The sequence below is a fragment of the Scyliorhinus canicula genome, chromosome 2 (assembly GCF_902713615.1).
Source record: "Scyliorhinus canicula chromosome 2, sScyCan1.1, whole genome shotgun sequence".
In the NCBI taxonomy this organism is placed as follows: Eukaryota; Metazoa; Chordata; class Chondrichthyes; order Carcharhiniformes; family Scyliorhinidae; genus Scyliorhinus; species Scyliorhinus canicula.
In genome coordinates, this window is record NC_052147.1 from 8,805,411 (window position 1) to 8,833,085 (window position 27,675).

The 27,675-nt window shown below is 41.7% G+C and overlaps 1 protein-coding gene across 1 annotated transcript in view; it reads left to right on the top strand.

Annotated features, from left to right (window-relative positions):
• Nucleotides 1-27,675, top strand: part of ttc7b (tetratricopeptide repeat domain 7B) — a 345,224-nt gene that overhangs the window by 90,740 nt on the left and 226,809 nt on the right. Inside the window, exon 5 of the mRNA XM_038790445.1 lies at nucleotides 533-654. Within this exon, the coding sequence (XP_038646373.1) occupies nucleotides 533-654 (122 nt within the window). The remainder of the gene's footprint in view (nucleotides 1-532; nucleotides 655-27,675) is intronic.

A 27,675-nucleotide genomic window follows, 5' to 3' on the forward strand; every position in this document is an offset into this window, starting at 1 on the left:
ATCAGCATAACCTTTTGTATAAGCCTGGTCAGAACACTGCTCATTGGTGTTGAAATGGTGTTAAAATATAGAGTTAGGGGACAGCTAATTCACTAACAAAAAAAGCTTTAAACAAAAATTTCAAAGCTGTTTCCCTGGGGGTCAGTTCGAGTTGTTCAGAATCTAATTTACTTAAATTGCAGCAGTACTGCAGTAGGGATTGAGTCAAGGGCCTCATTGAGATTGTCCCTCATTCCTTGTTTAAATCTGATTGGGCAATTTTGCACCAGGCTTAAGTTGGAAGTTTTTTTTGTTGACGAGACAAACTTTTTTCCATCAATTCAAAGCACGCTGTAACCATTACAGAATTGAATACAGTTCATTGCACAGCCTCCGTTCAAAGTCTGCACGTTCCTCTCATTTGGTTATTTTCCATTCAATAAATCTGAGCTCAGTTTCTTGTTCTTAAGTAAGAGGTGCATTTCATTTTCCCCTAATTGAGCTAACGGATTGACAAATGAAATAACAATCTGTTCTTTGTTTTTGGAGCCAGGTATTGAACACGAATATCCAGAACAGGAGTCCAAAGCCCGGATCAGCATTCCAGGAACAGGAATTGGGATTCTTCCTTGAAACAGGACTTCAAAGAGCTCATGTGATTTATTTCAAAAATGGGTGAGATTTTGAGTTACTTGTTGGAGCTTCGTGCATGTGTCCATGGGCATGTGTGTGTGTATAATGTATCTGAGGCAATGTGATTGTGGGCACATGTGAGAAGTGTCTGTGTGTGCCTGTGTGCTAGTCGCACATGTGTGTGCTCACATGCATGCGTGTGGATCTATTTCTTCAATCGAAATACATTCGGAGAAAATGGTCAAAAGGTTTGAGAGAGGAAATCTGGTAGGAAGGAAAATTGCATCAAAGGATTTATTAGGAACAAGTTCAGGATTGTGGAGGGGAAAATACTTTGGAAAAACTTGAATTGCTCACCTGTTTCCTTGAAAAGCAGAGCGGAATGAATAACTGATTTAACTTAAAGATTAAGCGATGTTGCAGATTACAGAAACCAGTAATTTCGGCCCATCGAGTCTGCACCGACCCTTTGAATCAGCACTCTCCCGTCCACTCCGCCCTATCACCATAACCCAGAACCTAATCTGCACATCCCTGGATATTAAGGGACAATTTAGCATGGCCAATTCACCTAACCTGCACATTTTTGGAATGTGAGAGGAAACTGGAGTAAACCCACGGGGAGAAAGTGCAAACTCCGCACAGACAGAGGCCGGAATTGAACCCGGGTCCCTGGCGCTGTGAGGCAGCAGCGCTAACCAATCTGCCACCATTTATTTCTCATATAAATTTCTCATTATTTCTCATTAGGGGCCTCACGGTAGCATGGTGGTTAGCATCAATGCTTCACAGCTCCAGGGTCCCAGGTTCGATTCCCGGCTGGGTCACTGTCTGTGTGGAGTCTGCACGTCCTCCCCGTGTGTGCGTGGGTTTCCTCCGGGTGCTCCGGTTTCCTCCCACAGTCCAAAGATGTGCGGGTTAGGTGGATTGGCCATGCTAAAAAAATTGCCCGTAGTGTAAGGTTAATGGGGGGGATTGTTGGGATACGGGTTACGTGGGTTTAAGTAGGGTGATCATTGCTCGGCACAACATCGAGGGCCGAAGGGCCTGTTCTGTGCTGTACTGTTCTATGTTCTATGTTCTATATCTAAACTTTTTACTCTTTGAAAGTTCATATTAAGATAATTTTTGTTTAAAATCATCGCTTCTTGGCCTTTTGGCTAAGATCAAGTGTCAGTCAGGTCAAGGCAAAGTTTGGGTGCAATGCCTTTTCTTGTTAGCTTGGATCTTGTGTGTCTCTTGTGGAGACTATGAATTGCCTTCAGCTTGAATTGTTTTTTAGAGCCTAGCAATGAGATGGATTAAGGGTTTCCCCTGTCCACTCTGGCATTGTAACTTTAAGGATGGGATACAAAGAATATTAAATAAATAAATGAAAATGACAACTATGTCATCAAAACAGCAAAAGACAGATTTACTAATGGGCAGAAACAGGAGTGGCTTCCTTGGTATGTATGACTTTGTATGTCACAAGAAAGTGTGAAATGGCTAAATCTTTCCAAATCCCGTCAGTCAAGGTGCCATATACAGATAGGTGCTGGTGTACAGATATACAGGAAAGCTTTTGTGCATTCATAAGAAAATTACAGTTCTTAAATCTTGAGTGACAAAGGACTACCGTTGCTTTATGCAAAGGCTCACCTACTATATGTAGGTCAAACTGGTGAACATCTAGAGAGCATTTTTACTGTTCTCTTGAGGTGAATCGTAGTAGTGTTTTAAACTGCTGGCTGCATACTCAATTTAAGATTCTAGGTCAACGGTGATTCTGATTTGCTTTGTAGTTTATTAAATAGCAGGTCTGTTCACAGTCATAAACTTTGAGACAAACTAGTTTCAAATGAATCATAAACTTAAAATTAGAGCTAGGCCATTCCTAAGAATTTATTGGAGTCAATTGAACCAAGACTGGATTGACAGACTAAATGGACTTGAGATAGTGATCAGCCGTGACCTAATTGAACACTGGATCAGGTTTAAGGGCCGCCTTGTTCCATTGTATTTGAAATTAATTTTTGGGTCGATGCAATTTTCCTGTTCCATTCTCAAAGGTGCTAACTCAAAAGGAGAGTTCATGTTTACTTCAGTCATTTTCAAACTCAAGGTTGCGACCCACAGGTGGGTCGTGGGCCGGTGTCGGGAGGGTCACCGGACCATGGGCCGCGGCTTACCTGATCGCAGCACGTAGTGTCCAATGGCCGCGACCGGCTTTCAGAATGCAGAGCGCCAACGCATGCATGCTCCCTCAGCAGTGCATAGGCCTGGACCCCAGCGGGGCTGACCTCCGCCTCCTGACTTCCACGTGCTGACCCAGGAACTGATAGTACTTTTAATCAGTGGAGTCTTCCAGCCAGGAGCGGTGGCAGAGAACAGGTCACGTGCCCCGTACACTGACGTCAGGTGTTCTGGGCACAAGAGAGATTCCTCCATTTTGAGCTGCAAGCAAGCAACAGGACTGAAGAATTGAAAATGGATTGTTACATAATAAGGAGGAGAGGGCCAGAGACACAAACAGGCCAGGATCTCTCAACTAAATCTAATGGAGGGAGCAGCTCAGGAGAGTTCATGGCAGGACAAAGCAAAGGTGGTGTGAGGTGCCCAGGAGAGTTCATGGCAGGACAAAGCAATGATGGTGTTTGCTGCTCAGGAGAGTCCACCGCAGGACAAAGCAATGGTGGTGTGAGGTGCCCAGGAGAGTCCACAGCAGGACAAAGCAATGGTGGTGTTTGCTGCTCAGGAGAGTTCATGGCAGGACAAAGCAATGATGGTGTTTGCTGCACAGGAGAGTCCACAGCAGGACAAAGCAATGATGGTGTTTGCTGCACAGGAGAGTTTACAGCAGGACAAAGCAATGATGGTGTTTGCTGCACAGGAGAGTTTACAGCAGGACAAAGCAATGATGGTGTTTGCTGCACAGGAGAGTCCACCGCAGGACAAAGCAATGGTGGTGTGAGGTGCCCAGGAGAGTCCACAGCAGGACAAAGCAATGATGGTGTTTGCTGCACAGGAGAGTTTACAGCAGGACAAAGCAATGATGGTGTTTGCTGCACAGGAGAGTCCACAGCAGGACAAAGCAATGATGGTGTTTGCTGCACAGGAGAGTCCACAGCAGGACAAAGTAATGGTGGTGTTTGCTGCGCAGGAGAGTTCATGGCAGGACAAAGCAATGGTGGTGTTTGCTGCTCAGGAGAGTCCACAGCAGGACAAAGCAATGGTGGTGTTTGCTGCGCAGGAGAGTTCATGGCAGGACAAAGCAATGGTGGTGTGAGGTGCTCAGGAGAGTTCATGGCAGGACAAAGCAATGGTGGTGTTTGCTGCACAGGAGAGTCCACAGCAGGACAAAGCAATGGTGGTGTGAGGTGCCCAGGAGAGTTTATGGCAGGACAAAGCAATGGTGGTGTGAGGTGCTCAGGAGAGTCCACAGCAGGACAAAGCAATGGTGGTGTGAGGTGCTCAGGAGAGTCCACAGCAGGACAAAGCAGTACTGATGTGAGCTTCAGGGCCTCTGGTGAAAACCCATTAAGATGATACATGATGCTGTTATGGGGTGTGGGCTTATTAAAACTATTCTCATAAACAAAATCTGAGGAGCATAGAACAAATGCATAAGATGACTGCTTTATTTTCTGCCCAAATGAGCATAAATTTATTTTCTTGTATGCAAGTTCAAATGGCAAGGGCGTATCCCTGAAATGAGTTCTAACAGCTGCAGGCGAGCTCTCAGTGGAACCCAGCACTAATAAGTACAATTGTTAATCTTACAGCCTCAGCGAAAACTGGCATATTTTCAGTCTCTCCCGCTTTTTCCAATCCTGCCGATTTGTGTTCTCGTTTCTGCTGTTTATGATTCATTATATCTTTTCCCATTTGGGGTGATTTATTTTTGAAATTCCCATTTTTTTTCTTGCTCTGTCTTTTCCTGTTCCAACATGTTTTTTCTTTTGGAAATGTAGGTTGTAGTTTTAGTCTGTTTACCTCCATTTTCTCGCCCTTTATTTTCCCCAAATTATCTCAACATTGTGGCCTCTTTGTTGGGGTACAATCCAACAGGTACAGGGAACCTTCTGGACAAGATTTCCTACCCACGTATTCCTGAAGTTTACGTCATCTAACCATCCCACCTCCAACCACTTAACCTAAACCGCTTTCTCCCCACTCCTAACATTGTAATAAATTTGCAGCAGTAAGAAAATATTTTATTAAAATAAGATAAAGCACCACTGTTGCTTAATGCCCTGTGAAGTTTTGTTCTTATGTTGCTCGTGGAAAGTCCAGGAGATTAAGCTTCTACTTCTGGAGGCTCCATGACATTCCTGGAGAATTTACAACCCCAATTCTTGTGTCTCACTCAGCAGCTATTGTTCTTGTGTAGGCCTGGACGGAATGTGAAAATCCCAGTGTACACCACAGCACAACACAAAACACTCATTGTCTCGCTCACAAATCACTGAATTGTGTTCAGGAGCAGTGACCTTTTCTGCGGCCTGGGTGTGTCTGGAAGAATTGTGTAACACCTAGTTCTGAGTGAGATCATCAAGATGGCTTCTCTTTTGCTATGTATCTTTGAAAAGTAGCATTCTAACCATGTGTCATATGTTATTAGAATAAGAGGAATAATTTGCATTATGGAATGTCTCTTATGACCTCGGGACACCCCAAAGCCTTTTACTGCCTAAAAAAACTTTTGAGGTGCAGTAACCTGTAATGCAGGAAACAAAAATCCTGGGTCAGCTTAACTGAAAGAACAGCAACCAGCCTAAACTGGGAATGAGTGCATTTAAATAGCCTTATTTTGTATTCTTCCAAGTGCCTCATTACTGCCTTGCACCTGGTGTGGTTTGCTAAGAGGAGGAGGAAGAACATTAATGGGGAGAATTGTCCTTGGGGAATATGCTCACATAAAATGAAAGACCTGAGCTTGTATATCAGCTTTCACAACCTCCGGTCCTACCGAAGCACTTTAGAGACAATTAAGTCATTTTGAAGGGTATTCTCTGTAAAACTGGAGGAAACATTCACGCACAGCTCACAAGCAGCAATGTTATAAACATATTATCTGGTAAGTATTGCTGTTGTGGCTGAGGGATAAATATTGACCATAAATATCGGCTTCTGTCAGTAGATTCTGCACCTCACTGGTAGAATTTTGAGGTGTTGTCCCTTCCCATAGACCACCAAAGGTGTGCAGTAAACAGGAACTTAGGAAACTGGGAAGGGAAGTGGGTTTTCTTTACATTTCAGTGTCTTCTAAAAATGTTCAAACATAATTTATCTGTATTTTGGATAAATCTAATTTTTGTTTTCACTAAACCTGGTCCACTCATAACCTGATGTCCAACAGGTGCAAAAACTGCAATGTTAGTCTGGTGAATGCCCCTTTAAGGGCAACACAGCGGAGTAAGGATCACATGGCATGTACGACCTATCAGGACTTGGTGTGGAATCACCCCATGGTGAGAGTCTCTCCTAGGCAAAGAGGCATTTTGGAAGCTAGCTACAGCCATGAAGCTGCTGTTTTCTTATTAATAAATATTGTTTGTGTTTCTAATTAAGTCTGTGAAGGTGCATCTTTACAGTTATATTGATCAGCTCTGTCCACTGTGGGAGGGAGAGGGGGATAGCTCTGAGTATGTTGGATGGGTGCCCGGAAGCAGATCTTCCTGTGCATGTGAAACGCTGCAGCTGCCAGGCAATTTTCCTACTGCCCTGGCCAATATTTCTCCCTCAAGAAATGCCGCCAATTGCTGTGTGTGAAAGCTTGCTGTGTGCAAATTAACAACCACATTTCATGATGTTAAAAACTGACTACACTTCAAAAAGTACTTCAGTAGCCAAGATGTTGTTTGGAGTGACCTGAGAATAAGAAAGGCATTACATGAATGCAAGTTTGTTTGTTTGTTTAATTTACTCCTCCTTGCTCTGAGAAGATGGCTATTCATAGTAATTTTTCTTTTCGAAGCCCATTGGCACTTAATCCATAGGGACTGTAGACCAGATCAATCACAGTTGGCAGGTTCTCTTCCTTAAATAACATTTGTGAATCATAAGGCTACAGGACATAGGAGCAGAAGTAGGCCATTCAGCCCATCGAGTATCCTCTGCCATCCAATGAGATCATGACTGATCTGATGTGATAATCTTCGATTCCACTTTCCCACTTTATCCCTATAAACCCTTGATTCACTCACTGATTAAAAAATAGTCTATCTCAGCCTTGAGCATAATGAACGACCCAGCCTCTGCAGCTCTCTCCTGTAAAACATTCCACAGATTCACGATCCACGGAGAGAAGAAATTCCACCTCTGTCTTAAATGGGCAACCCCTTACTCTGAGATGATGCCCTCTGGTCCTCAACTCTCCCACAAGGGGAAGCAACCTCTCAGCATTTACCCTATCAAGCCATCCTGAGAATCATGTATGTCTCAATGAGGTCACCTCATTCTTGTAAACTCCAATGAACACAGGCCCAAGCAACTCAACCTCTCCTCATAACAAAATCCATCCATATCTCGATCAACCTCGTGAATCTTCTCTAGACTGCCTCCAATGCCAGTATATCTTTCCTTAGTTAAAGGGACCAAAACTGTTCACAGTTATCCAGGTGTGGCCTAACTATTTCCATGTATAGTTTTAGCCGTACTTCCCTATTTTATACTCCATTCCCTTTGAAATAAAGGCCAATATTCCATTGGCCTCCCCTATTACCTGCTGAACTTGCATACCAGCTTTTTGTGATTTATGCATGAGGACCCCCAAATCCCTCTCCTGCAACTTTCTGCCGTCTTTCTGAATTTTAACAACATTCAGGTTCTTTATTCTTCCTACCAAAGTGCATAACTTCACATTTTCCTATATTATATTCCAGCTGCCAAGTTTTTGCTTCCTCCTAAACCAGTTGGGTTTTTGCATCAAGCTAGCAGCCATCGTGTGCACTTTCTTCACCTGCCTAGAAATTAGCAAATTTATTGAACCCAGTTTCAAAATTTGTTATGAGAGAGGTTTTAAGTTCCAGTGGTATGTTGCAGATCCAGGATCACAACCACATGACAACATTATACTGATTTTTTTCCTGCCCTATTGGCTGGGGAGAGTTTTGTTCTATTAATTTGCAGGATGTGGGTGTGACTGGCTAGGCCAGCATTTATTGCCCATCCCTAATTGCCCTCGAGTGCTTATTGCAGAGAGGCACCATGAAACTGGATTTGCAACAAATCATTTCATAATGATTTTGCCCTGTGTGTGTATAAGAGTTTCTACTAACTCCTCTACTTCAAGCTAAGAATATGAACACGTTTCACAGGTTTCATTTGTATTGCACAACTTATTTTAAATTCCATCTTCTTTTAAATTCCAAATAGACTGTGAAGGTAAAGCGCTGAAAGATAATGTCAGCAATCAAAACACTGCTTTCATCTCAAGAAAAATGTTTTATTATGTAAAGCCACAAAATATTCAAATATCAGAAATATAGTGAGCACAAAGGAATAATATTGTGGTTGTTGGAGGCCAATCATCTCAACCCCAGGCCACTGGTGCACACGTCTCCCAAGATAGCGTCCGAGGCCGAACCATCTTCAGCTACTTCATTTGAGGTCAGAAATAGAAAAGTTCACTGATGATTGCAGTGTTCAGCTTGATTTGCAATTCAGATAATGAAGCACTTTGCATCTGCATGCAAGACGATCAGGACAACATTCCAGCTTAGACCATAAGACATAGGAGCAGAATTAGGCCACTTGGCCCATCGAGTCTGCTCCGCCATTCAATCATGGTTGATATTTTCTCATCCCCATTCTCCTGCCTTCTCCCCATAACCCCTGATCCCCTTATTAATCAAGAACCTATCTATCTTTGTCTTAAAGACACTCAGTGATTTGGCCTCCACAGCTTTCTGGGGCAAAGAGTTCCACAGATTCACCACCCTCTGGCTGAAGAAATTCCTCCTCATCTCTGTTTTAAAGGATCGTCCCTTTAGTCTGAGATGACATCCTCTGGTTCTAGTTTTTCCTACAAGTGGAAACACCCTCTCCACGTCCACTCAATCCAGGCCTTGCAGTATCCTGTAAGTTTCAATAAAATCCCCCCCTCATCCTTCTAAACTCCAATGAGTACAGACCCAGAGTCCTCAACCGTTCCTCATATGACAAGCTCTTCATTCCAGGGATCGTTCTTGTGAACCTCCTCTGGACCCGTTCCAAGGCCAACATGTCCTTCCTTAGATACGGGGCCCAGAATCGCTCACGATACTCCAAATGGGGTCTGACTAGAGCCTTCTATAACCTCAGAAGTACATCCCTGGTCTTGTATTCTAGCCCTCTTGACACGATTGCTAACATTGCATTTGCCTTCCTAACTGCCGACTGAACCTGCACGTTAACCTTGTTGTGACTCGTGCACTAGATCCTCAGTACCTCAGTTTCCCGTTGAAGTGATGCTGCCTTTTTATTCTTTTGGCCAAAGTGAACAAATTCACATTTTCCCACGTTACTCTCCTTTTGCCAGACCTTTCCCCATTCATTCACTCTATCCTCCTGCAACTTCCTTGTGTCCTCTTCAACATACTTTTCGACCTACCTTTGTGTCATCTGCAAATTTAGCTACCATGTTGCTCCCTCATCTAAGTCATTGATCTAAATTGTGAGAAGTGAGGCCTCAGCACAGTGGGACTCCACTCATTGTGTTCTGCCAATCAGACCAAGACCCATTTATGCGTACTATTTTTTTTTTTACCCAGCCAGCCAATCTTCCAGCCATAGTGATATATCCCCCCTACACCATGAGCTGTTATTTCCTGCAGTAGCCTTTGTAGCACCTTATGTCTTCTGCAAATCCAAGTACAGGACGTCCACTGGCTCCCCTTTATCCGCAGTGTATGTTACTTCAGCAAATTATGCTAGCAAATTTGTTAAACATGATTTCCCTTTCACAAAACAATGCTAACTTTTCCCGATTTCCATTTGTTTTTTTTCTAAGTGCACAGCTATAACCTCTTCAGTGACTGATTTGAGCTCCTTCCCTGTGACAGACGGCAAGCCAAATAGCCCATGGTTTCCTGTTTTCTGCCTCCCACCCTTCTTGAGTAGTGATGGCATTTGCTACTTTCCAGTCTGATGGAACCTTCACAGAATCTAGCGAATTTTGGAAAATTAACACCAATGCATCTTCTACCTCATTTGACACCTTTTAGGACCTTAAAATAAAGTCCACGACTCTGAGACCAGTCAGCCCGCACACAGCTCCATCAGTTTTCTCAGTACAGCTTCCCTAGTGATTGTAATTTGACCAAATTCCCCTCCCCCCTCCACAGCCTGATTTACAGCCATTACTGCAATGTTTCTGTATCCTCTATAATGAAGACAGAAGCTAAATATTTCTTCATTTCATCTGCCATTTCCTTGTTATCTACTATTAAGTCCCTCTCATTATCTAGTGGGCCAACACTCCCTTTACTCTCTCCCTGTTTAAACACCTGTAGAAACTTATTTATTTTTAAATTCCTAGCTAGCTTCCTCTAATACACATTTCTTTATCCTGATTAACCTTTTAGTCATTCTCTGCCATTCTTTACATTCTGATCAAGCATCTGACCTCATCTTTGCACAGTTGAATGCTTTTCCTTAAGTTTGATACTTTCTTAACTTCTAGGGGCTGGTGAATCAACCCCTTAGAACTTTTCTTTATCATCGGAATATATTTATTGTAAGTATTCTGAAATAACCTCTTAACGATCTGCCACTGCTTCTCTGTTGTTCCATCCTGTAGTCTTGGACCCCAGTTCACTTCAGCTAGCTAAGCTTTCACGCCTACATAGTTGCCATTATTTAAGTTTAAAATACTATTCTTTGACCCACTTTTCTCCCTTTCAAACCGGATGTAAAATTCAATCATATTATGGTTGTTGCTACCGAGGGGTGCCTTTACACTGAGATCATTACACAATGCCAAGTTGAATATAACCTGCTGCCTGGTTGGGTCCAGAATGCGCTGCCCTAAGAAACCATCTTGAAAGCATTCGGTGAACTCCTCAAGCAGGCTGCTACTGCCAATCTGATTTTTCCAGTTTATATGTAGATTGAAATCACTCCGGATTTACCATCCTTTAGTCATAGCCCCGATATTTCTTTTTGAATACTGTTGTTGTTACTGTTAGCGGGCCTGTAGGCCACTCCCACTAGCGATTTCTTTCCCCAACTATTCTGCATCTCCACCCAAACTGAATCTGTCTCCTGAACCAAGTTCATCTCTAACTATTGCACCAGTGCCATCCTTAATTAATTAACAGTGCAACTCCACCACCTTTACTTAGATTCCTGTTCTTCTTAAATGTCATACCCTCAACGATCCTCGTCGTCCTGCAGCCATGTGTTTTTTAAAATAAATTTAGAGTACCAAATTCATTTTTTCCAATTAAGGGGCAATTTAGCGTGGCCAATCCTCCTACTCTGCACATCTTTGGGTTGTGGGGGTGAGACCAACGCACACACGGGGAAAATGTGCAAACTCCACGCAGACAGTGACCCAGAGCCGGGATTGCTGCTGCCATGTTTCCGTAATAGCTATCTGATGATATTTAGTTACTTCAATGTGCACTACCAATTAATTTACTTTGTTATGTATGCCTTGACATTCAACGTCATGACTGTTGCTGAATCTCCCACCGTCAACATCCTGGAGGTTACCATTGACCAGAAATTTAACGAGCTGTATAAATTTAACTTAATGAGCCTTATAAATGCTGTGGCTACAAAAACAATTCAGAGGCTGCGAAGAGTAACTTTCCTCCTGACTCCCCAAAGTCTGTTCACCAACTACTAGGCACAAGTCAGGAGTGTGATGGAATACGCTTCACTTGCCTGGATGAGTGCAGCTCCAACAACACAAGAAGCGTGACCGCATCCAGGACAAAGCAGCCTGCTTGTTTGGTACCACATCCACCACTGGCACACAGTGGCAGCAGTCTGTACCATCAGCAAGATGCACTGCTGCAACTCGCCAAGTTTCTTTTGACTGCACCTTCCAAACTGCTATGGGCCAGGGTTTAGAGAACCCCAAAGTGTATCATGGAGTTCACCCGACCCACAACTTTTAACATATTTTGGTTATGGGGAGCACAAGTACCCACTCTACAGGTATAATGCAACGGATATCTAAAGAACTTTTAAAACAAAACAATGTTTATTCTATGAATCCAGTTAACATTTTAGAAACACACAGTAAACATCTTAGCAACTATCAACTCAAATGCTTCCCCCAAAGAATACAGTATTCTATAAGTAACCCTTAATCTTTCCTAGCAACATCCATAAGACAAATACCCTCTTTAAGAAAAACAGCAGGTTAAAATTCTCTACTGAGAACAGTTATCACTTTTAAATTAGCAAGTGATCTGAAGACATTCTTTTTCATGAAGAGAGATCAAAATTACACCTTGTTTGGCTGGATGCAGCTCCAACTCTGAAAACAAAACTAAAACACAGACACACACCAGCTTTTTGCTCAAAGCGAAAGTAAAAAGCCACAGACCAAAACCCAGCTCCACCCACACTCTGACATCACTGCAGCTATTTGATGAACATACATTTCTTAAAGGTACACTCACATGACAAAACCTACAACTTCTACAAGAGCAAAGGCAGCAGGATTATGAGAACACCACCAGCTACAATCAAGACACACAGCCTGCCGGCTTGTTAATACATGCCATTCCTTCACTGAGACAGTGATCCTGGAACTCCCTCCCTAACAGCACAGTGGGTGTACCTACACCGCATGGACTAGAGCAATTTAAGAAGATGGCTCACCACCACCTTCTGCATGAAATCACTGAAACCGTTGGAGGACCCAAAAGACAAGTCTGTGGCATGTCCAGAAATAAGATAACCTCGTTGACTTTCTGAAATCCTCTCGAGAATCTTTGGTTCCATGGATACCAGTTTGAACACTTTGAACACTGCAGGATAAATCACATCTACCAGAGTCCAATTAATCAGTGTTTTTGTTTTTAAAAATATAGTATTTAAAGACACCGGATAGCAATTACAAAAACAATATTCTGTGAATGCTGGAAATCTGAAATGAAAACACAAAATGCTGACAATGTCCAACAGTTCAGGTGGCATCTTCAGAAAGAGAAAACAGAGTTTTAAAAAATATATATTTTTATTCTCCATTGTCTTCAAACTTTACATCCCACCAACAAACAGTAAACGGTAACGAATACAATGTCATTCCCTTATTAACAACGATCCCATTCCCCCATCACCAACCCCCCAAACAACAGCCCGCCTGACAATACAAGCATCAAATAAAACAAAATCACCCAAGGGAAAAAAAAGAAAAAGGAATCCGGAATCGCCTATGGTCACCATTGACATACATCGTCCCCCCCCCAATATTCAACGCCATCCAATCCCCGAAAGAGTACAGTGAATGACACCCATGAATTGTAGACCCTATCCCCCCTCCGAGACTCCTCTACATCCACTTCCTCTTGTAAACTCCTCCCCCCCCCCAGCCTCTGTTCCTTCCCCCAACTTTTCACCCCGACTAGACTCACTGAAACCTGTTCTTCCAGGCTCCGAAGCCCGCAGCCCCTCCCCCTACCTCACCCCCGTTCACTGGCAGCTGAAACCGGCCAACATGGAGGCCCCCGCCCGAGTCTCCTTCCCCCTTGCCTGGTCTCAGGAAAACCAGGAAATGCCCTTTAGCACACAAACCCCGCATACACACCCAAGCCCCAAAAAACCATCATTGCAAATGAAAGTCCCAACTCTTCCCTTATCCAAATATACAGCGTTGACTGATTTAGTACACACACCAACACACAGTGAAAAAATAAAGTTACGTGAGGCTACATCGGTATAAGACCCGCTCTCAGTCCCATTTCTCAATTCTGCCACAGTCCTTCTGCCTTCTTCACACTGTACCTACGGAAACAAACAGTTACTACTCTTGGCAGCTCACTGGCCTTTGGTATAGGCTTCCACGACCAATGAGCCCGATCCAGTTCGTATCGAGAGGGATCATCTCCCTCCCCCAATAGCTCCGCCAACATCGTGGCAAAATACTCCGTTGGCCTCGGGCCTTCCACCCCTTCGGGCAGACTCACGATCCTCAGATTCTGCCGCCTTGATCTATTTTCCAGGTTTTCCATTTTGGCTCGCAGACCCTTGTTGGTCTCTATTACCCTCCGCAGCTCCTTCACCATCGAGGTGAGTTGATCACTGTGCTGCGATAATGCCTCTTCCACTTCCTTCAGTGTCTCACCTTGCTCCCGCACCTCCGCCGCTGCACTCGATACCGCCACCCTTACTGGGGCAATCGCCTCCTCCACCAGCACTTTCAATACCGCCCCCATCTCCTTCCTCATCGCTTCCATGTGCTTTGTGAACTGCTTTTCAAGTTCCATGGCCATCACCTCGGTCACTTCTTCTGCTTTGAGCAACGCAGCCACCCCTGGTGCCCCAGCCTCCACTTTCCTTACAGTTCCTGCGCTGACTTTTCCACTCACCAGCAGACTTTCATTAACCCCCTTTTTCACGGCCGTTTATTTCCCAAACTTGGACATTTCTCCTCCCTGTGCCTTCTTACAACTTTTTCAGCCTTCGTTGCCCCTGAGACCAGTCGTTAAATCCCCAAAAATTCCATTCCCGAGCAGGAGCCCTCCAGTGTGCGGCTGCCTCCCGGCCGCCTTCACCGGAAGTCCTCAAGAGAAAACAGTTTACATTTCAAGTTGGCACCTTTCCTAGTACTTCAGAATAACTTTGAAAGGTCAGTTCAAGTAACTTATAATTAAAATTGATGAGAAAGATTAGGAATGCTTCATTCCAGTGTTGAGAAATGGGTTGTAGTCTCAATAGGTCTTTTGTTTAATGTTTGTTTCCTCAACGACACTTCAGCATTTTCTGGAATACGCATGAATGTAGAATGTTTAGTTAACGCTGAACAAATATCCCTTCCTTGACTGTCAGATTTCTTGGAACAATTTTACAGCATTGCACATTGATAATTACTTACAAGCTCTCTCTCATACATAGATTAGTACATATCATTGTGTATGTTTATAAATCTATACCTATTGCACCATTAGCTTGGATATTCTTCAAATATTAAACTCTATTGTGAACCTGAATTTCTGTTATGGCATTATTCAGACTATAGCGAGTGTCATATTAAAAATTACAGATGCATAGCTCATGGCTGATAAATGTTGGAAAGGCTTTTTTTACTAAGACAAGCCCCTAATCCAATACCATCCATAAAAACGTTTGATTTATTTTTGTATTATGTAACCCAGCTGCAGAGATGATTGATGAAGTCCTGACTCAGATACTGATTGAACAAGTGATGAAAAGTATTTGAGAAGCGAAATGAATTGAGCCTTGGAGCAGTGACGTCCTGTGCAAACGAGCAGGTTAATTTCCTGCCCCATTCCACTCCCGCCCTAAGTCACCCTCTGCAAGGAGACACTGGGCGGAGGCTGCAGTCCTGGGCTGTGCTCAGATGGTGCCTATCTACCTCCCATTGGCTGGCCAAAAGGCCATTGACTGGCATCAGAGCAAACTGCTGCTTCTTTGGGTCAGGCAGTGAGGTGGGGTTTACCCTGGGTGGGGCAAAATGAAAACTCCACGTGAACAATAAAGTGAGGAATGATATAAATCTGTTATTTGCTATGGTTGTAGTTCACTAAACATCCTACATCACAGTCGTTTCCATTTGCAATCCTTGACAGCAAATGTCAGCTTCAAACAGGCATATAGAACTGAAAACTCAGGCAATTAATATTCTCTGTCCGCAATGTTCCATATCTCATGCAAGATTGAAAGATTCTTCTCAAACAGCGCAGGGTAAAAGTCAGGGATTAACTGCATTGTATCTTTTGAGAGTCATGGGGCAGCAAGATGAGTTACCAGACTGAACAGGTAAATTCCATTTTCTTCAGTAATAGAATTGACTTGTCAGGAGATGAGATCAGGTGGATCACAGTCACCACAATAAATATGGAACTCGGCAGCAGTATTGCTCTCTAGTAGCTGGCTGAACTAGAAGCTCGACTGAAGAATTCAGCCAGACTTCCAGCCTCGGTGAACAATTTAGTAAAATAGGTTGTTGAGTGCTTCCTGAACTGTTGATTTTCCTGATGGATGTGAACAGTGACCCAATTGCATTTCCTGATTGGAAGGCCTCTGACCAGACCCTGGAGCTGAATTGCTATGTATCTATACTCTGCAGGGGTAAGGACTGGCCAATTTCTCACATGTATGACAAAACAATGAGATATTGCATCAAGATGATCCTTGGCAATCAGATCTGCTGCCATTGATATACTTTCCACAAATGCTCCACTCGATCTGCTTCAACATTGGTGATAAAAGATGTGCAAATTATTTTGAGTAAGAATATACATTCTTGTTTCAGATCCTTGATTTTTCCCAACGAGCTACGTCTTAGAATCCAGTCTGCTGGATCCGACAATTCTTCTTATTGTCAGCAATATTCCCGTCCCAATGAATCTTAATGACAAAGTAGTTTATTGCTGCTGCTGTTGACAACGTAGTTTACAAAATAGTGGCGTAGAAATATGGAGATAAAATAAATATGGAGGTGGCTCCATCATTCGCATGTGAAGCAGATCCCTTTCCTCTCAAACTTGCAGTCCATTTTATTCCGTGTTATGTTGGCCCTGTCTCTGGATTCAGATTGTACTAAGAATGTAACCTCTCTGCTGTAAAAAGCGTTGTAATGTAAAGACCCCCTCCGGGTCCACTTTAATATCCGTCATTAGAGTACATGTAGACTTGAAGCAAATAATTACACACAATCTTTATTAAGAATTAGTTTACCAGCTCCTTCCAAGACGTCTTTTCCCAGTATGAAAAAAATTAATGCCAACTCAAAATAGTTTTTCGATCAACTTCAAATTCCACAGGTTAAAAGGTGTGCAGAGGGGTGTATCAGAAATTTCACCGGAGAATCAAGTAAATGAAACTACGATTTGTGATACAGGAAATGGTGAGTCTCAGGGATCAGGCGACTCTTATTTGATCATGAATTTTGGATCCAAACTGCTTTCATACTGAAGGGATACAATCTGCATGTTAATCGGATAAACCAGGATCAAGCTGGTGCAATGCAGATTTCTGCATCATTATCATGTCAATCCATATGTAGCTAGCGATTCTGTCGAAAGTGCAGAGAAACAACACTATGTATTCTACCTGTTGTAAGTCGTTCCTGCTTTGCCAGTACTGCTACAGATATTTCATCTTTAATCCTCACTGGTTTGAAATCAAGGTTCACTGTCTGATATTCTGGCTCAATCTTTTGTAAATGCGGAACTCCTCAACTCCATGGGTCTTGACTGCTTTTTATAATAGACAAGGTTTTAAACCCAAGTCAGTAATCACCTGTCCTTAATTAGCTCTCATCTCTATCGCTCAACCAACATCTGTAAAAGTGCATCAATTAGTCAGGCATCTCACTTTTGTGAATCGTTCCTGTCTGTAAACTGGCTGCTGTATTTCCCTCATTTATAACAAAAGCTGCACTTCAAAAGTAATTCTAAAACTAAAGCAAAGTGCTACGTATGCTAGGAATCTGAAATGAAAACAAAGTGCCACAAACACACAGCAGGTCGGGCAGTATTTATGAAGGAAGAAAAACAGAATTACTGTTTCAGATGGTTGACTTTGGCAGGTGACCCATTCTCTTTAATATTTCTACACCCTCACTAATGCCTTCGTATCCTTCCTGAAATGCGGTGCACAGGACCGTTTTTCATTATTCGTTCATGGGATGTGGGGACCGCTGGTTGGGCCAGCCTTTATTGCCCATCCCTAATGATGGTGAGCTGCCTTGTTGAACCGCTGCAGTCTGTGTGCTCTTATGAAGTTTTCCAGGATTTTGACCCAGTGACAGTGCAGGAACTGCGATAGAGTTCCAAAGTCAAGATGGTGTGCGACTTGAAGGGGAACTTGTAGATGGTGTGTTCCCATGATCTACTGCCCCTCTTCTTTTGGAAGGTGCTGATGAAATGAAATGAAAAATGAAAATCGCTTATTGTCACAAGTAGGCTTCAATGAAGTTACTGTGAAAAGCCCCTAGTCGCCACATTCCGGCACCTGTTCGGGGAGGCTGGTACGGGAATTGAACCATGCTGCTGGGCTGCCTGGGTCTGCTTTATAAAGCCAGCGACTTAGCCCAGTGTGCTAAACCAGCTTTGCTAAGTTATAGCTTTGCTAATAAATAGCTTTGCTAAGTTGCTGGATGCCTGGATGCCATTCTCCAGTTGAGGCCAAAACCGGTGTTTTATATCGGTTTACCATAACTTCCTTGCTTTTGTACTCTTTGCCCCTGTTTATAAGTCCCAAGATCCCATATATCTTATTAACTGCTTTCTCGACCTTCCCTAGCACCTTTAATAATTTGTGCATATACTCCCCTAGAACTGTACTCGTTAGAATTGTACCCCCTTTAGAATTGTCCTTTTTTTTTTATTGACTCCTTTTGTGCTTCCTGCCTAAATGAATCACATCATATTTCACTGCATTAAATTTCACGGCCTATCAGTAATTTAGATCGATATTGCAAAGGAAGAATTTGCATTGCTGAAGCACCTTTCACAACCTGGTCTCTCTTGAAAATTTGCCTATAATATAAGAATGTTTGGCAGACTGCATTACATCCTTTTCCAATCTCAAATAAACCTTCACCATTCCCGAAGCAATTCCTTCAATTAGCTTTTTCCTAGTTCATTTTGAATTCTGCTGTTCACCTTCACACTTTTATCATCTAACAATTTATATGCACTGTAATAACTTCAACAATTGGCTCCACCAGTGAATTTATAAAACAATGATTTATTACAATGATAATAAACCATTTGGAGTGCTTAAAACGGTCTCTCCATACTCCGCTCGAGGGTTCAACTGCTGGGACAAGCCCCAACACGTCCCAGTGAAATCCCATCTCCATCCCTGATTGGAATAGCAGCTCATATGACTCCTCCCTCCTAGAACTTTCCTTAAAGGGATTAGCTACTACATGCGCTATTGTGATAAAAACCAAAAATGCTGGAAACACTCAGCTGATCAGGCAGCATTTATGAAGAGAAAACGTAGTTAACATTTCAGGTCGATAATCCGTTGTGCACTATTGTGTTTGACAATAACTTGTTTTATTATATTGATGAGGTGGGGGACTGAAAGTGTAAAATACCACCGCATAGCTGGTCTGGGATTGGTGAACTAAGCACTCTTGTTGGCTCCAGTGCTAACTGTGATGAATGTTATCAGCTGCTGTAACGATACCTTGCCTTTAATGCATTGGCCCTTTAAGACCGGGCTTGGAACCCTGGGGGACTCCGCCCCCAGGAAACGGTATATAAGGTGAGGCTCCCCCGGCAGCATGTGATGAGCACACTTCTCGGCTGCTGTTCAGTTCTCAGATGATTAAAGCCTTTGAATCACCTATCTTCTCTCCTGTGTCGTAATTGAAGGTATCTCACTAACTAAAAGTATCTTCGTGTAATTAAACCTTTATGCCTGCCTCTACTTTTGATTGTGATTTATGCCAAAAACCAAGTGAGATTGATCTCAGCGGAGACCTTCGACCTATGCAGCAAGAGAGAGAGTGAGCTTGAAATATAGATGGCTACTGTTAGAGAGGTAGATTGAACAAATACACCCCAATACTTGTGCAGCTTGGTCAGCAGATATATTCATCAAGAACGCTCAGCTCTTGAAACATTTATGAAACATGATTCAAGAAAGCAGGATTGAGCTAGCAGCAAGCATGTCTATTGTGGAGAAGTTTACAGCAAATTCCTATCAGATGTCAGTCATTACAAAGGAAGTTGTTGCAATTCTAAAGCATATTTCTTGACCTCGGGATATCTTGAAGTGCTTTTTAGCCAATGAAGTACTTTTGAAGTGTAGTCACAGTTTTAATGTAGGCACCAAGCTGCTGCTAACATTTGACTTTTGCCCTAAAATCTTCTTTCGGAGATAGTTAGTAAATTAGAAATGAATGGAGGAACAATCAAATATGGACTAGGTGCAACAAGGATTATTCCTATATTGGGAACTGGAATAAATCTGCTGACTGTCATCATTAAACAGTAGGAACAGAGTATGAAGACAGCTGTGTTCGTAACACTATCATCTTGCCCTGGTAATTGAAAGGTTTATAGAAGAATATAAACATCTTTGGGACAACAATAGAACCATTAGCTCAGCCAGCATATCGATCGTCAAAATCTACTCAACTTGTCAGTTTACCCTTCAATTCCAGTGATTCACTGACTTGTCTTTTGAACCTATTTATTTTGTATGCTTCAATTGCCTTTCTTGGTAACTTCTTTCAAATGTTACTGTTCCTCTTGACGTACTGTTAGTGATGAAGCAGATATATGATTTGAAAATTGATGTAGAATTAAATGCCTCCTGTTTCAAATTAGATGGATTAAATTCCTGTTACTGAAATTAATTCTGAATTGAGGTTGCAATTCTCTCTGCCTCTCACTCAAATATTTGCATGCTTTCTCTCTCTTTCACCAGCCCTCTCAAACACGTTGCCTAGCCTAACACCTGAGAGCCTTCCTCTCTTCAACCATGTGCTTGTCACCATTTACATTTATCACTAATTTCAGTCTTTATGAATTCTTTTTGCTGTTTTCTTTCAATAATTGAACAACCTCCTCTCATTCATTGAATATTCTCCATTTCTCAAACTCTCACAGTAACGATATCACTATCCCAAACTTGCCTGTTAAAACTGTTTGGGCACTTTACTAAGCAACAGAGGTTCCACCCTCCATATCCCCACCAAATGTGAGATGTAATTGCGTTTTCTAATAAATATCTGTTCTTGAGTTGTGGGTGACATTGTCTGAGCCTGCTTGTCTCAAAGCATTAAGAGTCGCCCGCATATTGTGGGACTGGAGGCCCGTGAAAGGCCAGGCCAAATCTGGGTGGCAGCTGTCTCTCAGCTGAAGGATGTTACAGGACAATGTTCAATTTTATATCAACCTGGCAGGATAGGGATGGGAAACTACCGGTTGGGAGATGAATTCTAAGTACCGTTGGCTGGGTGGGAGTAGGGTCTCTGGCTACTTTCGGTGACACCCCTCCATGTGCACTTCACGCCCCATCGCTCCCAAAGCGTCACCATCACCCCCTCAACTCAGTATATCCGTCAACCCCAGGCTATTTCCCACCACAACACCCCCTTGGCCCACCCAGCTCTTTCTGCAAGTTAGTGAGAGGAGAGGGGCAAGAGTGGGAGAGGGGCAAGAGTGGGAGAGGAGAGGGAGAGGGGGTGTTGGAAAACCTCAAGTGTTCTGGTTATTTAAATATCTGTCTTTTAAACCTATGACCAATTACATTTCTTATTTAGCATTCTTAAAGAAGGCACCCATCTAAAATTGTGGGGGGAGGGGAAGATATTATTATTCTTTTCCCCATCCGTCTTCACAAAAAATAAAATTAATTGGCTCATTTTCCATCACAACCCCGCCATTTGCCCAATAACTGGGTGCCTGTTTTTTGTTTCTGTTGCTGCACACTTGTTCTAGGGAAGAAACTGAGAGATGAAATCACACTAATGGGGTTTCCAGTACTGCTATCTTAATTCCATAAAACGGAGATGGGACATGTTTGTCGAGTTCACACCATCTTTGTTAAAGCAATCAGTCTCACGCTACTGCCTCGCAGCACAGTCCAAGGCTTTCTGTTTTAATATTGAGCTTCTGTTACTAAAGAACAAAGAAAATGGCAAAAACCATGAACTACATTTTGATTCTCAACTCGATTATATTGTTACCCTATTAGCTCAGTGGAGAATTTGAGTGTTATTTAAATGTTTGTACTGAGTGACTCTAATGATCAATTTCCATTTCAGTGCTGATATTGTTGCCCTAGCTATGAGTGGACTGTGCTCTCAGCCCACACCTTTAGGTCAGCAATCTGATTTTAACATTGCTGTCTTAAAGTTGGGGAGGGTCTGTTTCCAGGCATGTAAGAACTAAAGTGACATTGTAAAAACTGCCCATGCACAGCTGGAAAATTGCAAACTGAAACATGGCTCTGCTTAAGTGGCATATAAATTGCATTCCTGTCAGGACATAACTTAATAAACACCTCCAATCCCCTACAATTGTACCCAGAATATAATGAGCGCCAGTTTAGTTCTGTTTGCAATGCAGGAACCTCTCCTCCGGAAGGGAGACAAAAGAGAGAAGTATTCCCATAATGTTCTCTGGTGCTTATTGGCAGTTGATTTCAGAGCTATTTTCGAAGAAATCCTAGGGTGAAACTTTGCACTAAATACTCAACCAAAAATGTGCCAAATGGTAGATCTAATAGATGAAATGCTCAAATGCAAGGTTTTGATTTCTATGCATCCATTTTTACAGAGCACCAAAGATGCCGTTAAAATAATGTTGAGACAATAACGATGAAGATGTCAGCCTGCTCTTTGGCCTTAAGTATGACCATAAAACTGTAGGTCACAAGTACAAAATAAGTTATCAGTGAAATTAGACAGCAGAAGAATTGATTCCATCAAACAGTGAATGTGTGCAACTGACTTCTAGCAAAGTTGACTAACTCATTCAAAAGTAACAAATAAACAACTGGTTAGGAATTTCGGATTGTATTGTAGGCATCAGACCAGTGCACACGTTTGGTAAAAATTGCAAGCAAATTTCTTATTTCAAAAATACAGACTAAAGTGTACAAATCTGATTGTGACGTTCTTAAATTATTTTTAAATTGTTTGTTTGTCCACCCGGTTCATAGAGCTTCCTGATGACGTGTTCCTCCCTCCTGTCATCCTGCATCCCTCTTGTATTCCTTACCTTGTTTGAGCTCTGTTCTATTACTCTTTATTTCGAACCTGGTAGTTCACAGAATAGAATAAGCCAAATTTGTGGAAGACATGGTTTTTGGAATAATAAAACACACCAGCTGGATTTTACCCAGTAAAATGATTATGATTTTAAATTCTAGATATAAATAGAAAAGTCATTCTTGAAACTGTCCATCAAGCAAACTCTTAGATCTAGGATTGTGTCCCATAGAATTATTCATCCCCTGGGTGCCTTCTAACTAATGTTTATCTGAAAGACTACAAGCATTCAAGGCAGCAGTACACAAACATTATGTAAATACAACAGCTGTCTTATTCTTGCCGTGGAGACTTAACCAAGATTGCCCCATTTACCTTTGCACAGTCTTTTTTGGTGATTGATGTTTAAAATTCTCTTTTTAAAGGAGAGAACAATTTTGCAGTGCACAAAAAGACAAATTCATGGTTTTTGTTTATCTATCCATTTTCCACCTGTACTGATCCGTACTAGGATATATTTTCATGGACACTGAATGTCATTCACCTCCTTGTCAAAATGCCTGTGGTTCATGTGTGAACCTTGGCAGTAAGTGTCAACAACTTGTCTGATTGAAGAATCACAGCTGAACCTTGATACTTGCTCAACCCCCACATACACAGAGATCTTCATTATCGCTGTTGTACAGTGGTATGGATCAGAGATGAGTGGAAGCCACATACATCTAAAAGAGACCCAATCAGAGTGCACTGTCCTTGAGCAATCCCGACTGGTGGGTTGTGGTGCATCAGTAGTAGAGATTTGAATGCAGGCCAAGGAAAGAGTGAGCTTTGAAAACTTTTGTAAGGGACAAAAAGAGGTTACAATAAAAACACTGGTACAAATCTTCCTGCAGAAAGCTTTTGAAATTTGTTCTGTGACTTTTCTTCAGATCATTTTAAAATTTACCCAACTCTATCTTGTTAGCAAATGAGGGAGGCAGGAGCGGTTGTAGGCGAAGAATTCCGTAAGCAGGCAATTGCTTGGGTACACCCCTGAGAAATTGAATTTACTGCATGTACGCTTACTAGGGGCTTTTCACAGTAACTTCTTTGCAGTCTTAATGTAAAGCTACTTGTAAAGATAATAATAAAGATTATTATTACGTGACCAGCCTTTAGTTAGAGTTATAGCTTTTGTAAGAAGTTCACATATTTTGGTGAGACAGAAGCCTTCTGTCAAAAGACTTTAATTTAAAATATTAAAAAACACAAGCTTTTGATAAATTTAGCATGGTTATTGTGAAACATATATTTAGTTCAATTAATGTTTTCTTTTGGGCATTAGAAATTTCAGTTACTGAGGAAAACGGCATACGTTTTTTTTTCAAAAGGTGTTTTGGGAAATTTGACTGATTCCTTAACAAAAAGGCAGCACAGAGAAATTGAAGAGAAAACATGAAAGCATGAATTTAGAATGAGAAAAGTTGACAAATTAGTATGACAAATCACACTGACAGGCATTAAAGCTTATAGGCATGGTTGCATTTAGGCGGTCATAAGATTTTTTAAGGAGAGCGCAATTGAATGATGCATGCATACTTTGAGCACGAATCGTATAGAATTAGGCCATTTGGGCCATCATGCTTGTGCTGGCACTTTGAAAGAGCTATTCGATTAGTCTTGCACCCCCTGCTCTTTTTCATAATCTTGCAATCTTTCAAGCAAAAAAACCACCTGCTGTAATTCCATAGTAGATGATTAATGATTCTATAAAATGTTAGTTACCTGATGCACAGACATTACTTAAGTATTCACTACTAATTAAATCGACCTAATCTGTTTTTTGGAACCTGGGTGTCAAGTAGCTTGGTCCTTCCAGCTGCAACAGCTTCTATATGTGTAAAAAGCCACGGTACTTAACTGGATGTTCCTGCTGGAAAATTCCAATAATAAGCTAGCATTCAACTGTTGGCTAAATGATTTTTATTCATAATCAAGCACACAGAGGAGACTGTTAAAGTATGCTCACTTGTAACAAATCCCTGCCTGCAATTCACGTAGTTAAATAGCTAACATAGAGTGGGATTTAACTCTGATTATATGTAAGTGGTATTTACAATATCAGGTTTGCAACAATCAAATTAGTCTCACTGGGAGATTAGAGTTCCCACACTGAGCAGCAATATCATTATTCTGCTAACTATCGATCTGTGAATATTTCACCTTTTAGCATGTAACAGGTCAGTGGCATTGGAAATGGTGTCTCGATCTTGTAACTGCATTGTCTGTTTCAGTGTAACTTGATAGATGAGCAGCAGCAATTTCCGGGTCTGATGGGAGAGAGGCAAAAGTGCCAGGAATTGATGGGAGATGCACCATTGAGTGATCAGCAGAGTGTAGTTGCAAATCGGAGAGCATTGTAAACAGAAGGCAGAAGTAGGGTCATTGAGATGGCGTATCAGTTTGAGACACATTGTGGGAGACTGGCACCAATATTGGTACAGGAAGGAACTGTATCATTCGGACAGACTCCTGAAGTAAGCTGGGAGCAAAGTGCTATTGGAAAAACTCCTGAAGCAAGCTGGGAGCAGAGTCCTATTGGAAAAGATAAATATGGTGAACATATAGGACCGTAAACTAATAATTGGGGACAGGAGAGAGAGAGTCCTAGGTAGAAAAGGTCATAAGTAACGTTCTGAAATTGCAGTTTAGGTACGACCAAAAAAGGGAAAACTAAAGGATGCAAAGTGATTGAAACCTGGAGAAAGAAATAAGTAACATTTGAAGGACAGATTGCGGTGTGTGATTCAAGAGGGCATCCTTTAAACAAAAATATGTACATGAAATAAATGGAATGAATTACTGATGTCAACTCTACTTACATGGTCTGACATAGCAGCCATTATTGAGGCATGGCTGCAAGACCATTAGGGCTAGAAAATAAATACATTATCTTACAAAGTGTAGCGAAAAAATAGAGACAATGGTATTGGTGATTAAATATGAAATCACTTCAATTTAAAAAAAAAACATTTTATTAAGGGATTTATAATTTTATAAAAATAGCAGTAAACAGTACAAATACAAATATAAACATAGTGCAAAGACTGCCTCCCTCCCTCACAATGATAATGTACAGCGACAGGAATCCAGGTAAGAAGGATTTGCAGAGACCGATCCTTCTCAACAAGTACAAAGTAGTAATTTTGTAGTACAGAACAGTATAGCGGAAAAACATTTTCGGAAAATGTTTCGGAACATTGCGGAAAAGCTTCCACAAAAATAGTGTCTTTTTGCAGCAATACTCGAGAACTTTGCTACCTGTTCACCTCCTCTAAAAGATAATCTAACCCCCCCCCCGGTGCTGACAGTTAGTTTTCTCCGAAGAAGTCGACAAACGGCTGCCACCTCCGGACGAACCCTAGCATTGACTCTCTTAGGGCAAACTTTATTTTCTCAAGTCTGAGAAACTAAGCCATGTCACTAAGCCAGATGTCTGAATTTGAGGGCTTTGAGTCCCTCCACTCTAACAATATCCGTCTCCGGGCTACCAACGTGGCAAAGGCCAAGACGTCAGCCTCTTTGAGATCACTTCAATGATAAGAGAGGATATAACAAGATCAGCAGACAATGTGTAGAATTTATGGATAGCATTAAGAAATTGAAAATCATTTAAAATTGTAATGAGAGCTCAATATAGGCCCCGTAAGCAGCTGTATGTGATAGATTGCATAAATGAAGAGATTAGACAAGCATGTTACAATAGCACAGTTTTAATGGGGAATTTTAACTCTCATATTGCTTGGGACAAGCAAACTAGATTTAGGTAGGCTTCATTGCAATATCATGAAATGGAGACTGGGCAAGTCTGCTGATAGCTAAAAAGTGAAAGGACCTGGGCAGGGTTCAAGAAAATGATTTAACGTGACGCAGAACCAGGTGTACTTACCATATCAAACAACCATGGGCAACTAAAGGGTAAGCGAGACACTAAAAAAGTAAAAGCATCAGATAGCACAGATCCTTTTTAATGGAACAGATGCAAAATTCTTTAAACAGATGATAAGAACTACAAAAAGGAGTATGAAAAGACTCCTGTGGGGACCCAACAGTGTTTGCACTGTACAGAGCTAGTTGCCTTTCTTTGTACAGTGATTTCCCTGATAATGGTGTTATTCGAGCTCAGGGTTATCAAACCACTTTTGTTGATTTTACTTGATGATATTGGACTGGGGAGATTAAACTCAGAACCAACCTGCAATTTAGTTAACAAAACATTGTGTAAAAATACAAAACAATCTATGGACAAACTTATGGGAAAGGAACAATGCTTAAGGTCTTGGTGCAGCCAGCAACTGGCTCTATTCTTTTCTGATCCTACTTTTCTAGAAGTGCATGAAATTCTGTTAAGTGTAAGAAGATAAATTGTTATTATAACAAACATTGCAAACTGAGTTATTACATAGCATGCAGTGCAACATAATGTTGCAACACTCTTTATCAGATTTACTTCCCTGAGTTTCCAAAATTGAACTGGCTGACTTTCCTCTTGACAGCACCTGATAGCTAAATGGCCAATTAAAGCAAGATCTCTTGATTGGTTGAATTTGTTTAATAAAAGTTAATATGTTGCTTAAATTATATGGTTTCCAAGTTACCTGTGGTAGCGATAGGAATGCGTTTCTCCCAGATTTATCTTGTTGCCATAACATAAGAACTAGGAGCAGGAGTAGGCCATCTGGCCCTTCGAGCCTGCTCCGCCATTCAACGAGATCATGGCTGATCTTTTGTGGCCTCAGCTCCACTTTCCAGCCCGAACACCATAACCCTTAATCCCTTTATTCTTCAAAAAACTATCTCTATCTTAAAAACATAAGACATAACATGTCTACCTTTAGCCCCATTAGCTTGCCCATCACTACCTCCTTAGTGATAACAATCATCTCAAGGTCCTCACCTGTCATAGCCTCATTTCCATCAGACACTGGCATGTTATTTGTGTCTTCCACTGTGAAGACCGACCCAAAAAACCGGTTCAGTTCCTCAGCCATTTCCTCATCTCCCATTATTAAATCTCCCTATCTGTTTTTATATTCTGAGCAAGTTTACTCTCATAATCTATCTTACTCTTCTTTATAGCTTTTTTAGTAGCTTTCTGTTGCCCCCTAAAGATTTCCCAGTCCTCTAGTCTCCCACTAATCTTTGCCACTTTGTATGCTTTTTCCTTCAATTTGAAA